This window comes from Doryrhamphus excisus, linkage group LG6 (genome assembly GCF_037039965.1).
Source record: "Doryrhamphus excisus strain RoL-2023G ecotype Guam linkage group LG6, RoL_Dexc_Guam_v1.1, whole genome shotgun sequence".
NCBI lineage: Eukaryota > Metazoa > Chordata > Actinopteri > Syngnathiformes > Syngnathidae > Doryrhamphus > Doryrhamphus excisus.
The window spans coordinates 15,889,104-15,903,442 of NC_136362.1; the positions used below are offsets into that span (position 1 = coordinate 15,889,104).

General features: G+C 38.9%; 1 protein-coding gene and 1 non-coding gene across 2 annotated transcripts; one reads left to right on the top strand and one right to left on the bottom strand.

Moving 5' to 3' along the window:
• Positions 1 to 117: 117 nt before the first annotated feature.
• Positions 118 to 7,599, top strand: snorc (secondary ossification center associated regulator of chondrocyte maturation). Its single transcript, XM_058068149.2, has 3 exons — positions 118 to 1,774; positions 5,528 to 5,704; positions 6,978 to 7,599. The coding sequence occupies exons 1-3, from the start codon at positions 1,690 to 1,692 to the stop codon at positions 7,085 to 7,087; spliced, it is 372 nt and encodes a 123-aa protein (XP_057924132.1). The 5' UTR covers positions 118 to 1,689; the 3' UTR covers positions 7,088 to 7,599.
• Positions 7,600 to 8,919: 1,320 nt separating this feature from the next.
• On the bottom strand, positions 8,920 to 8,991 carry trnag-ucc (transfer RNA glycine (anticodon UCC)). The gene has a single exon. It is a non-coding gene; the product is annotated as a tRNA-Gly (tRNA).
• Positions 8,992 to 14,339: the final 5,348 nt, after the last annotated feature.

Here is a 14,339-nt window from a genome sequence, read left to right on the forward strand (position 1 = left end):
AATTGTTAATTGTCATGATTGTTCTCAATCACAGTGACATAACTTCCATAAGAGGAAGCAGAGTCTGAGGACACATATACGGACAGTTCCATCACTGTGGCTGATGTATCTGGGGTAGTCAAAATGCTCCTCAGTGGCAAAGCTCTGGGGGTGGATGAGTTTTGCCTGGAATTCTTCAAGGCTCTGGATGTTGAGGGACTGTCTTGGCTGGCACGTCTGTTCAACATTGCGTGGAAGTCAGGAAAAGTACCTTTTGGATTGGCAGACCGGGGTGGTGGTCACCCTTTTTAAGAAGGGTGACCAGAGGGTGTGTTCCAACTATAGGGGGATCACACTACTCAGCCTCCCTGGGACAGAGCTGAGGCAAAGCTCTCAATTTACCGGTCAATCTATGTTCCCACCCTCACCTATGGTCATGAGCTTTGGGTTGTGACCGAAATAATGGGATCGCGGATACAATCGGCTGAAATGAGTTTCTTCCGTAGGGTGGCTGAACTCACCCTAAATGATGAGCTCGGTCATGTGAGGAGCTCGGTCATCCGGGAGGGGCTCAGAGTAGAACCGCTTCTCCTCCATATCGAGAGGAGCCAGTTGAGGTGGCTCGGGCATCTAGTCCAGATGCATCTCGGACACCTCCCTGGTGAGGTGTTCCAGGTATGCCCAGTCGGGAAAAGGCCCCAGGGCAGACCGAGGATACGCTGGAGGGATTATGTCTTGCAGCTGGCCTGGGAATGCCTTGGTGTCCTCCCGGTGGAGCTGGGGGAGGTGGCCGGGGACCAGGAAGTCTGGGCTTCCCTACTGAGACTGCTGCACCCACGACCCGGATAAGCGGAGGAAGGTGGATGGATGGATGGATTGTACCAACCCTGGTATGACCCTTTTTGGATGAGAAGCTTCAAAGAAGGAAAAATATGGAGATAGCCCTTAAAGTATTTTTGTTTGCTTTTGTACACATGATGTTTACATCTTGGGAACATACCTGTGCCTTTCAGACCAAAGTAAAGGTCCAAACAGAAACATTACAGTCCAGAAATTTGCCTACATAAAGTGAAAATATAAGAAAATAGTCCCATCCATCCTCTGGGTATACAAGTGGACTAGTAGTAACTTATCTCTAAGGTGTTTGATTTGTTTCTGCCCCACCAAACTAATCCCATCGTACCTCTGTGGAGTACTGGCAACACACAAAACTCGGAATTCCTAGTCAAAAGATGAAGACTAGTGAGTATACAATAAAGTGCTGCAGTGTTGTCGACATATTGTGCAAAGAATAACAGCAATGATTTTTCCCTTTCCCGTTTACAGTTCTGGCCCTTTGTCACAGCTGAATTCTTCTCCCCACCGCTCCTCTGCCATCGGATATTCCGCAGAGTAGCAAAAGAAGCCATCGGGAGACCTCTGACGTGACCTGGTCTAGGTCGGGCGTCATGTTTACCTCGCACCCGCTTGTGTGGCCGGAGCAGTTTGTGAAGTGGGTGGGCACTGTTACTGCCGCCGCCGCTGCTGCTGAGATGAACTCACAAAGTGCACACTGTCCAGACAGTCCAGTACACACCTAGTCCCACCCCCCCAACTTCTAACTTCCATCTAACTCCTGGACTCTTCCCTTACTCCTCACTTTTTCAATCGCAACAGCTCAAGGACGTCTGGAGACGCTGTCTTCTTGGGTCTTCCTGCCTCGCAGCCGCCATGTTCCGTAGTGGCAACAGCAGTTGTACCTGCAGGATCCTGCTCCTGGTCCTCCTTGGCCTCTTGGTGGTCTTTGTGCACTCAGGTAAAGCCTCCAGTTTGTCTTAGCCACACGCTTATGCCCATCCACACATTATCCTTTGAAGCAGATTATCTCTTTGAATTCCATGCTTTCTTTAAGTTGGGCAGGCATGAAAGGTGCGTTTGTGTCAGACATACACTCTTAGGTGTGTATGGGGGGGTAAATGATGCACTTGTTGAATCTGTGAAAGCTTCTCTTTTACTATCACGGAGGCTCACTTTTGGAATGGAGCACAAGAAACAAGAACAGTTTAATTTGTACACGCTGTTTTCTTACTTGATCATCCTTGAGAGCGATGCAAGTAGGAGACCAACTGCTGGAGTCAAAGGTCACGAGAGATATGGGAAAATGTACATTAAGTGAGACTAGCTTCGTGGGTTGGACCTTGACTAAGCATCATATAGAGCTTTTTGGGGAGGTGTTTGTTTTAGTCTGTTTTTTTTCACACACATCTGTTTGTGCACTTTGTCACGTCTCTGTCTGGTGTGAAGTCCTCACTGAACAACCTTTTTGTGTTCTCTTTTAACATCCGTCCATCAGCTTTTTATGGGGGTGTATGTCTTTTGAGGTCACATTCAGCCATACCAGGTTGTTTCTTTGATGGGAACCGAAAGACAAGAGTTTGACACTCACTCATTAGTCAACCTTATTTTAGGCAGTTTCCATTCAAGTTTTCGGTTTTCCAATTGTTTCCCTAATAGAAATTGTATATTCTGATCACAATAATTATAGTTAAATTAAATTTTTTTCCAATTAATATCCAGTTTTTGTAGTTCATTTTTCATTGCAATTTACTGTTCTCAATCAATCGACAATCGACAAAAATAAAAGGTATTAATTATTATTATTTAAGTTTCCTCCTCGCTGTATGAGCAGAGATTCAGGCACAATTGTTACAATTTTCTGTTTATATTGCCATATTGTTGTCCTGAAAAATGGCTCAAATAGACTTAATTAATTAGTCTTTTTGTGCCTAAAATATTTATCAAAAATTTAATTTGAAATAAAAGAATATATCCAGTGTTTGAACATGCTGTAGCTAATTTGTTGTATGTATAAATATACCGTATATATATATTTGTATTATTTGTTCAATTTTCTTCCATAGAAGCACAGATTCAAGTACAATCCTTCAATGACTTTGAATCAATTTTTTTCACAAAAGTTATGGTTCTCTTGGCACACGTTTATCCGAGAGAATGAATTATATTACAATAAATGCTTTTTTATTGCAGTTAATTGGCTTCATACGGTGATAAGTGAATTTTCGTGAAGTTGGATCCCTTCTTTATAAATGGAAAATTGTTATACTTAAATCATAGAAAACTTATTTACAACCTTCTAAATACAGGTTTTAACATTATTAGAGCCCTACATGAAATAAGTCCTTTACGCTCTTAATACGCAACATAATAGATATAATTAGAAAAGGTAAGCCATATCATGATTTGGATAAGTCTTCTTAATGGTTTGTGTTTGTATTCATTATGCTTGAAAATGTTTCATTTAAGCATAAAATATGTACAGTTTACTTAAATGATTTTTTTTAAACTAACAAGCCATATTAAAGTAAGAAACAGCATAATTTCTTAATATATTTTTTAAAAACTGAGTGAGAAACCGCAAAATTAAAACTGCAATGTAGCGAGGGACAAATTGTAGAGCACATTATTTTTCTGCCATATTTTTGTCTTTAAAAAATATATATATAATAATAATATTAAAAAAGCACATTGCCAAATTTATTTATAAATTATCATATATTTTATTTTACATTTAGACTTTGCGCAACAGTCATGATTTAGTTTCATATTTCTTATTTTTTGCCTTCTTTCAAAGAGAAGAAATACATAGAAAATGTGCAATTTCTAGATTGTCACATGTCATTTATTTGTGCAAGTGAAAGTGCAACAGGCCCATTTTACTTTTGTTATATTTCTATATCATTACATATTTCAGAAAAATTATTATATTTAGTTACTATGTTTTTTTTGTACATATATATACGTATGCAGATGTGCAACAGACCCAGCCCTCCAAAAACCACAATGTAGTATGTTCTTCTGACATGGTTTATTGCCCCCCCCCCCCCAAAAGAAATTGACCTAAATATATAGAGACCTAAATATATACATATGCATAGTTAGCTGTTGAGCACTATATGTAGCATAGACAAGTTGATATATTAAAAAAATTTGCTGTGTAGCTGTTCATGAGAACATCTTTGTTTCCTCCTGAACGGACAAACTCTCCTGATAGAAACCTTACGTTGTGATGTGTTGACCTCGCCAATAGAAGCAGCCTTTAGCAAACTATTTCATAAACAAGTTTGTTTAACAAACAGAACCTGGCCGGTGTCTGGTTTGGGGCCGGGCCGGTTGTTACCGGTTGCAGGGCCGCCACTCTCAACGGGAGCGCACAAGCTACCTTTGTGCTCTTCGCCTAAAGGCCTCATTGATGGTGCTGCTGGCCCGAGGCCCGGACCTCCAAAACCTTCAGTCCGTTATGGGGACAGGAAGCTTGTAGGTCAACACGGCACCATCAAAATACTCTGCATCAGAGGTACAGCCTAAAAGGCGTGGATTTGTGCGGCATTACATGCAATCAAACTGGTAAAAGCAGGAAAAAGAGACAAAACAGGAGTTCAGTGAGGGCGTCCAAGACCACTAAGTCAATATATTCAATAAGTAAACATATTTGGATGCTTTTGTTGCCGCCTGTGAATGGATGGACTTGTTACTGTTTTTTAAATGCTATACTAACATTTTACACTACGCACTAGTTGTCAGTGATGTGTTTACAGGACAGAACCAACAGATGGCGCTTGGGTGCCTTAAAACAGTAGCTCCTCAACTGAGACACCCCCCCCCCCCCCCCCCCCACCAAGGACAAGGCCTGTTAGCAACATTTATGCAGCTGCCTACTCTCTTTATACTCTCTATTATTATGGCTTCGTTAAGGAATCGTTATTTAATTACATTAAAATGGGCGTTAACTGTTTTTTTAGTTTTAAGATTTATTGTAATTTGTAATATTTATAATACTTTAGTATGACTGAAAAATTATATTGAAGATTACAACATCTTGTTTCATTGTAAAAGTAAAAAACACAGAAATGAGTGGGATCGTGTATCAGAAATAAAGTTGAATTGTGATTTAAATTAATTTTGAGTCGTAAAACTGTAAATAAATAAATATATATATATATTTAGGAATTATCTGTTATTACAATAACCTTGAAATAATTAATTGGAATGGTACATAAAAACAACTTATTTGTAAATAAAAGGAATTATTAGTAGTTGGTATAATACCACTATACAACTGAATTAAAATATATGACTGTAAATGTAAAGAAAAGAAACACTATCTACAATAGTATCTATACAATATTTGGTTAATCAGGAACAATTAATTACTTTAAATTGTGTATTTTGTGCATTTTGGCTTTGTAAACTAAAAAAAAATTGAATTATTGTAGATGAAAAGATTATGTTTGGCTGTCAAAGTTAATACAATAAATGCGCAAAATTTTACTATTGGCATATCTTGACAAACATTAGATTGGTTTAATAAGATTTCACTTCAAAAGTTTATACAGCATGAGAGTGGACCTACTAAAGGAGCTTTTAAGAGTCCAGATTGCTTGGTCTACCAAGACATCCTCATGCTCAAGTCTTTAAGCGTTAAGTATTAACAGAGAAGGACTCGTCAAACACATTTTTAAATCTGATGGCTGCTTTTCATGCCCTGCAGAGACGGGTGCAGACCCACCCAGAGACAACCAGGACACCATGTCCGGCGAGACCCCAGCTGACATCGCCACCACCACTGCATCCACTGCCAGGGAGCCGCTTCATCACATGACTGAGCAGACATTCACTTTTGACTACGAGGATGCCACGCACACCCTAGCTGTGGAGGAGGAGGATGGTAAAATGGCTTTTTGACCCCCATGTGCAACATACATCATAGTCATATACAGTGGTTTGCCAAAGGGCTTTTTCTGATCTGTTATTTTTTTTGCATGATTGTCACTAGGGATGTTCCGATCAGAGTTTTATGGTGACTATACCGATCCCGATCATCCATGAATGAAATCGGCCGATGCCAAAACCAATCACATAGATGAAGTGTACATGCGTAAATGCACTAGTGGCTATATTAGGGGTCACCAAGGTTTTTCCACACACGCCAGACATCCTTGTCCTGGATGTTGAAGTGCGGGCATGAGCTGATTATGCGTTATGAAGCAAGTGTTGGCCGATATCGATACATTGCTTTTTCACTGATATCGGCCAATACCGATTGGTTGCGGATTGATCGGAGCATCCCTAATTGTCACACACACACGGATCATCGAACACATGTAAATATTAGTCAATGACCATCTGAATTGAACACAAAATGCATTTTTTAAATGAAACTTAAGGGAGAAAAAATCCAAACGTAAACACATGATTAAAATATGTCATCTATACTATAGAATTTCTTTCTATACAGTAAGTATAAATCTTGACTGTAATTGAACTAAATTGTTAAATTTCCTTGTCACTTTCCTATGCATTTACAATTGGCCAAGAGTACATTTGGAATACAGGCTGTGAACAAATGTATTTTATTAAATTATTACATTTAATCTTTTTGGACATGTGGAGCTATGTACTCCAGTGTACATTGTATGTATGTATGTTTAAAATGATGTAATTACCATGACCATTACCATCATGGAACAGTGGTGAGCCTTCCTAGGAATGGCCAATCAACCAAAATGGCCCAAGAGCGCAGGAATGGCTCATCCAAGAGGTCACAAAAGACCCCAACACAACATCCAAAGAACTGCAGGCAGTGGTTGCCTCAGTTAAGGTCAGTGTTCATAACTCCATCATAAAAAAAGTCACTGGGCAAAAATGGCCTGCATTGCAGTTTCAAGACCGCTGAACAAAAAGAACATTAAGGCTCGTCTCAATTTTGCCACAAAACATGATGATGATGTCCAAAACATTATGAAAGATGATACACCCAATTATTAGTTTTAGGGGGCAAGCACTTTTTCTCACAGGTTCATGTAGGTTTGGATTTCTTTACTCTATATTGTCATTGACTAAAATTGGTCTGAAACAAGTGACAAACTTGTGAAAAACTAAGAAATCATGAAGGTGGCAAACACTTTCATAACTGTGTGTGTTTGTGTGTGTGTGTGTAGGGGTCCTGGGGCCGGGGGCCATCACAGCTATCGTCATAGCTGTCTTCCTGGGAGCGTCCGTCCTCTTGGCACTAATCGTCATCACACTCAGGAAGTTCACAGCATCCTAGAGTGTGTTCGTTGGATAGTGTGTCTGAGTGTGTGAGAATGTGTGTGTGTTTTGTTTCTTCAGGACGAAATGGTGCTGTCCCCCTAACTGAGGAATGTCAAAAATATGTCCACATTTTCCATGTTAACACTTTGCTGGGTCCCATTTTTGATCTCTTAAAAACTGGCTGGTTCTTCCAGTGGAAAACGCTTATTATGTCTTTAAATATAATAATATATGTTTGTACACCATTACCAGAGGACAAACTTAACAGTAATTCCTGCTTCTTCCTACTTTTTTTTCTCCCGACATGTTGAAGTGTAAAGGTGTATTCCTCAATGTAACCTGTTAAGCATAGCAGAAACAATAGTATATTTTTGTTTAATTTACAGTAATGGAAATATGTTTGGTGTTGGTGGGTATTTAGGAATGTATTATGTGTTTACCATCACATCTGCATGCTGACATCATTATGTCCACCTATTTTGTATTGTAAATAGATTTGCAGTCAATAAATGAAATCCAAACAGAAAATGCAGACATGTTTTTGTGTGTGTTATAAAAACAAAGTAAAAATATGAGATTTACAGAAAGAAAGATTTACAGTAAAATAATACAAACTTACTTGTACATCCGGGAACTTTGTAATGTTGTCCATCATCCACAATCTTTGTGTGACTGCACGTAATGGGAAACTTATTCCACCGAGAAAAACTATTAAAAGCTCCAACAACACACTATTTAATACAATGTAACGAGCAAGTGAACCAAGCTACAGCGACATCATTAACATTTGTTTCCCAGGTTGAACTACTTTACTGGTGCCTAGATACCTTGGCACACCACACCGGCTAGCGACTAGCTTCACTGCGCTGCTAAAAGGGTAAGGCTACATCCAGTACTGGAGCTGCCACTGCAGATTTTTATTTGTGAAAAGTTAACGCGGTGTAAGGTGTAGGCGTTAGTTTCTGTGTTGTCATATGAAATCAATGCCCCCAGGAAGGAAGTTCTGGTAATGCTTAAATGGACCAAAATACATAAAGTATTACATGTCACTCCATGGTCACAGCATGTACATAAAACCTTGTTGGTTTTTGTTGACGTTTTAATTACCATCTTTGTAGGCGGCATAGCTACATCCCATTGCGTGCAGTAATGAGCTATTTCTTTTTATCTCCATATCAGACCACAAAGAAACACGGTTTCAACCGTTTTTCAGCCACGGCACGTTTTTTTTTTTACATTGGAACTCTCGCGGCACACCACTAACCACCTCACGTGCAAAATGTAAGTCTATTGGAGGAACGAGGCAATCGGCTACGTGTTGCCACACGGACGATTATTACATTACTCTGCCAGTCTTTACACCACGACACTCGATAATGGCATAATATTTGAAGAAAGTGATTAATAAATGGTAATTTTAAAAAAGGATGTTGGATAAGTCCTCACGGCACACCTGACGGTTTCTCACGGTACACTAGTGTGTGAGATTTGAGATTTTGAGATATATGAGAAAGAACTAGACGAGTGACTCGCACGGAGTTAAAAAAAAAAAAGGTGAAAAACGTAATTCTTGAAATGTGTCAAATCAATTAATTCTGTCTGATAATGCACAACATGAACTTTAATTTGATGCCTCACTGACATCTCTACCCCAAATATTAAATACATTTCAGCAGATTTACAGGAACTACAGGAAAGTAGTGCTTTTGTTCCCAATTTCTTAAACATTTAGCTAAGTCAATAGCTCACTCACCACAGACAACCGTACTACAAAATATATCATAACTGTGAAAATATGTTCATAAAGTCCACAGAGTAGTCATTTCGTAGATAAAGAACGAAAACATTTGCGTTGGCCGGGAATCGAACCCGGGTCAACTGCTTGGAAGGCAGCTATGCTCACCACTATACCACCAACGCATATAGGAAACGCTGGAAGACGCGAGTTATGAATGGTTTCTTTTCCCCTCTTAACCCCTCTGCTACCTTTGCAATGCAATATTCCAATAATATAAAAAAACAGCAAAGATACTCTCCTGCCAAACGAGAAGAATCTTAACTCTTTGTACCACAAAGTTCTTCGAGTAAAAAAAGTAGGCCTTTAGTGGTGACCCCTAGGGGTCAGAAAATGTTCTACACCCTCTGAAAAATACATTGCTGGCATCATCTGATTATCAAAATATATAAACATACTGAGCTGATACATACATTAATACATCTCATGCAACTTAAAACAAATTCCAAGTTTACTCAATGAATTTGTCTATTAATTAATTTGAGCACTGCAGCCACCTACGTGGAGGTTTGTGCATCGTACAAATATGAATACCATGTGTGCAAGAAATGCATGAAGACACCGTGTCTCTTACAACGCTCCGACATCTCACATCTCACCCCCCACCATTCGAGAGGCACTGCTTCAACACATGCACTCACGGGATACATTAGGTGCACCTGCAGTATCAAAAGAAAATTCAATAATTGCATTATGTGTCATCTGCACGTTCTAAAGTTTTAGCGGACACATGAAGAGCTTTCAATTCAACTGTGTATATAAAAGACATCACACCACCATTTTTCACCCCTTATACTTGGAAAAAAGCTTAATGCACCAGGCACCATCTGATATCACTGCTCGGATGAATACTAAGGCTTTCCATGTGACTTAGGCACACACATTCGAAGTAAAACCTGTGCACATTTCTATGTCTTTCTGTGTACATTTCAATGAAGCTCAGAAATTAGGCAATTCCAAAGTGTGCAGCAACACAGCGACGGCGCCCTTGCTGCCGAGTGGAGTATAACTATGGTATGTGATTTTGGGTCTTTATGCGCTATGACGCCTTGCCCGACACACAAGCTGACTAATGGGCATGGACAGCATGTTCTCGGGAGAATCGTTTCACTCCTTCGCTAGTTACATGACATTCTGAGCAAGACGCATGTATCACAGCCACCCCCGGGACCTGCCAGGGTTGCACAACAGCTAGCCTATAAACGCATATCGATAAGTGTTAAACTGGAGGGGAGTGCAACTGAGAGGCCCACAAGGCTCTGCTGTTAAGTTATGCTTCATGTTAACATTGTATCCTGTTTACACTTATTACACTTTCCAGTGCATACAGGCATCATTTGCACTCTGAGAGAAGAAAATAGCAGATGGATGCAAAACATGACCTATCTATCATATCCAAAAATGTACCTTAATATTCTCTGTACACTGTCCTCCATAGAGGACGTAGAGACGTCAGGGATGTTCTGCTAACTTGGGCCAGAAGTCACCCTCCATTATAAATGTTTTTTTAGGGCCCAGGCACCGAGTAATTCATTTTAATTTCACACCTTAACATGCCAATCAGACATGACATTGCTACTATGAATGATAATACAGTAATATGGAAGTGGGATTCCATATTTAGGGCTTTACACACACTACAAACCTTGCAATTCAAGGTGTTCCCAGCGTCAATGAGTGACGTGGTGATTTTGTCTGAAATATAGCTGTCTGAAAGCTGCATAAAACCCTCCCCAATGCAACCTCGGCCCTGACCAGAAGGCAGAGCCTGGACACGTGTCTCCCTTGCTTGCCCGACAGCACCTCTTATTCCTGACAAAGTGGTGTCCAAAGTGTGGTGCAGCAAGAATAATTGCAAAAATAAAATGTTTAAAAACCCAGCAAAAGTGGGAAAATAAAGCAAAAAGGCATAATATAACAAGGAAAAGCTAAGATGTTGATACTAATATCTAATGAAAACGTAAAGACTTGTCTTGAAATAAATTTTTGACTTTTCTTTTAGTAGAAGTTATTTTTTTATTATAAATATCAAAGGACAGCTGGGCAGCCGTGCTGTCAATAGTACATACGACAAAACAGTGAGCTGGCATTGTTCAACTACAAGCTAGAACTATTAATGCTGATATCCCTATGGAAAAGCCAGCATTTTAAGAAATGCTGCACATGTCTGACAGATAGGACAATTTGTTTGTGAGAAAATACATGTCACAAATGCCAATTCTGGAAACTTTACAAAGTGAAAGATGATATATTAAAGAAAAGAATGCATTATGATGATTTATTATTACTTATTATTAATTCACATATATTATCAGAACATTGTTTGTTTATTTTGTGTCAGAAAATGTTGACAATAATATAATTTAGCATCTATTTGTGGAACAATAAACGTCAAAATACACCTGCATTGTACTGTGACTCAATTAAATAAATAGTCTACTGTAAATTATCTTTTTTTCTACCAGTTTTGCAGTATCATTTAATATTTTGCACAATATTTTTGTTGTTACCCAGCCAACACCCACCTTCCAAACATCTCTATATCATCCCTATATCTGTGCAAGTGTGTTTAGTTGATGATGTCAGGTGGATTATTAAATGACCTCGGAGCAAATCACAGCCTTTTTACCTCAACATAACGACTCAGCACAATAGCCTTCTTTGTTGCCGGCCCGACCCACTTACACGGAGAAATACAGACTTTTTAACAGGAACATTTGCCAAGTAAGCCTCGGACAATCACCTGAGATGTTGTCATGGTTACCCCTGAATTACAGCCATCATCGTTCATTGACCATGCGTGTCGGGGTTGTTGTAACAAGTGTGACACATGTAGCGACATAAACATGAATACTCTATGTCATCTCGAGATGCTCAGGTTTGGCTTTTTTGACTATAGCTGATATTCACCAGCTCTGCAATACCAATATTGGCAGCAGGTGTCACTAAAACTAATGTCATGTATTGTATGTATGTAGTCATGTATAGCGAGCACATTATGCCTTTTTTACTGTGATGATACTGGATGCATTTCACAAATATTACTGTTTGTGCCGAATATGGCAAACGCTGCAATATGCAATACAAGTTATAGAAAAAGTGCCATAATGTTTATGTAATTCTTCCTCAGGTGGGATAGTAGAGCTGCAACAATGAATCAGTGATTCATCGATTACCCAATTAATCGACAACTATTTTGGTAATCAGTTTTTTATGTAAATATGTAAATATCCTCTGATGTCATCCTTTCAAATGTAAGGCAACCTAATTTAGGAATGTACTGCAAAAACATGAGTGAAAGATCATATAAATGCCAAAAGACTGCTGATTTTAAGGCCCTGGCTATCTCTTGCACACCCAAATTTTGAACATTTTGATAAAATGTACTTATGATGGCTTGTTTAATAAACTTGTTGTAAATTTAACTTCACCTCTACTCTTCAAACAGCAACTCCAGACCAACAACACTGAAACAAATGAACCCCAGTGGTTCCATCATCTCATCATATCCTGTTCTCACTGTCCTAATTCAGAAACCATTATGATGATTACACCAAGAAGAAGTCAGGACATGATGCAAGCTACTTAGTTGCCTGAAACATGTGGATCACGCGTGTGTACACAAGCAACATTGGCTGAATCCACCCTGCAGAGAATCATAATGAGATTTAAATTCTGCACATCACAGGAAGAGCGACTCCTGCAAGGGAAATGGAATAGCGAAGAATACTGTGGCCTGGCAAAATTGGTGATACGCTGAGAAGCCGAACAACGCCTGGCTGAGCTGCTGGTTGTTGGCGACAGAAGGCACAGTGGTGTGTTGTGTTTCAACAACATATGGCTGTGGACACATTTGCACCAGATTCAATTTTAAACCTCGCAATCCAACTTATTATAGAATAGAATAATTATTATTAGTCCCTCAGTGCGGACATAATAATTACAATATCAGTACATACTGTACATACCGTACATCAGGCTATGAATAATGAGCAGCAGCAGTGTACCTGGTAACTGTACACAAATTATAAATACAATATATGCATGTAAATGGATACTGTGATGCAGGTAACTGTACACAAATTATAAATATAACATACGTATGCATGTAAATCCGGGGTCTCAAACATGCAGCCCGTGGGCCAAATGTGGCCCGCAGGACACTAGTTTGAGGCCCCCGCCTTGATATGAAAGTTTAATGTTAGTACGGCCCGCTCAAGTTTGATATGGATGCTGTATGGTATCATGTACCCAGAAAAAATTATTACGTTTGATTAATGTTCATGTTAAAGGTTAAATAACTGTTAATAGTTATCCTCCCTATCCATGTGGAAGTGGTAAGTTTTGGGCTATTTAAGTTTAAAGGAAATAATTTGAAGGCTACCGTTTAGGTCGCTAGCCCTCTAGTTTGCGAGTTAGCATGTGTCTCAAGACCCTGCAGTTGCGCAATATGTTGTAAATAAAAAGAGTATAAATGTGACTATAGTCGTGTTTTGTCATGTCTACAGGGCTCTAATAATGCTTTGTTCATTTTAATCTGAAAAAAATAATTTGTCTACCCACCAACTATGTGGTTTCTTAAGTTTTTATTATTTGCCATTTTATTATTATTATTATATTTATTTATTACTGATTGATTGATTTTCTTTATTCTTGATTTGATTTTTGATTTATTTTTCATCTTATTTTGTGCATAAAAATTAAAATTAAAATATTTGAGAAGAATGGAATGTTTTATCAGAGCTTTTATCGTAGAAAATCGGAACCAAAACACTGAAAAAGTTTGTATATTTTTCTGTTTTTAATAAATGCATTTTTTTTTTGGAAAACCTGATGCGGCCCAGCCTTGCCCAGACCCTAGCTCCAGTGGCCCCCAGGTAAATTGAGTTTGAGACCCCTGATGTAAATGGACACTGTGATGCAGATGTGTATGGCAGCTGTACAATAGAAAACAAATATTATATTTTCCAGACTATAAGTTGCACTTTTTTAATTGTTTGCCTGGTCCTGGGACTTACACTCCAGAGTGACTTATTCATGTCACATTAACACATGCCTATGCAACTTATGTATGTTTTTTTCTTCTTCATTGTGCATTTTTGTCAACAATAACAATTGTCATCGTAGAAAGAAAACTACAGTCAGTCTACAGTTATGAGTGAAAAAAAGTACAAAGAAAAAGCAAATTAAGTACTGTGTGTACATAAAAAATGAAGGCACAATAAATATCACAACGGAAATGCAAGCTGCACAAAGTTGAAGGTAGTTTTGTAAATACTACAAAAGGGCTGACAAAGATTACCACGGCAATAAATACTGATTATCAATATGTCTGACAGTAACCTTATTGTTAAAGGCGGGGTTTTCGATACTGCTTAATGGAGGGGCCATGTGTACTTGTAGTGGCCGTGGAGTGGAATTTCCGTGTGTTCCGCTTTAAAACACGTCATCACGCACATCCAGCGGTTGGCAG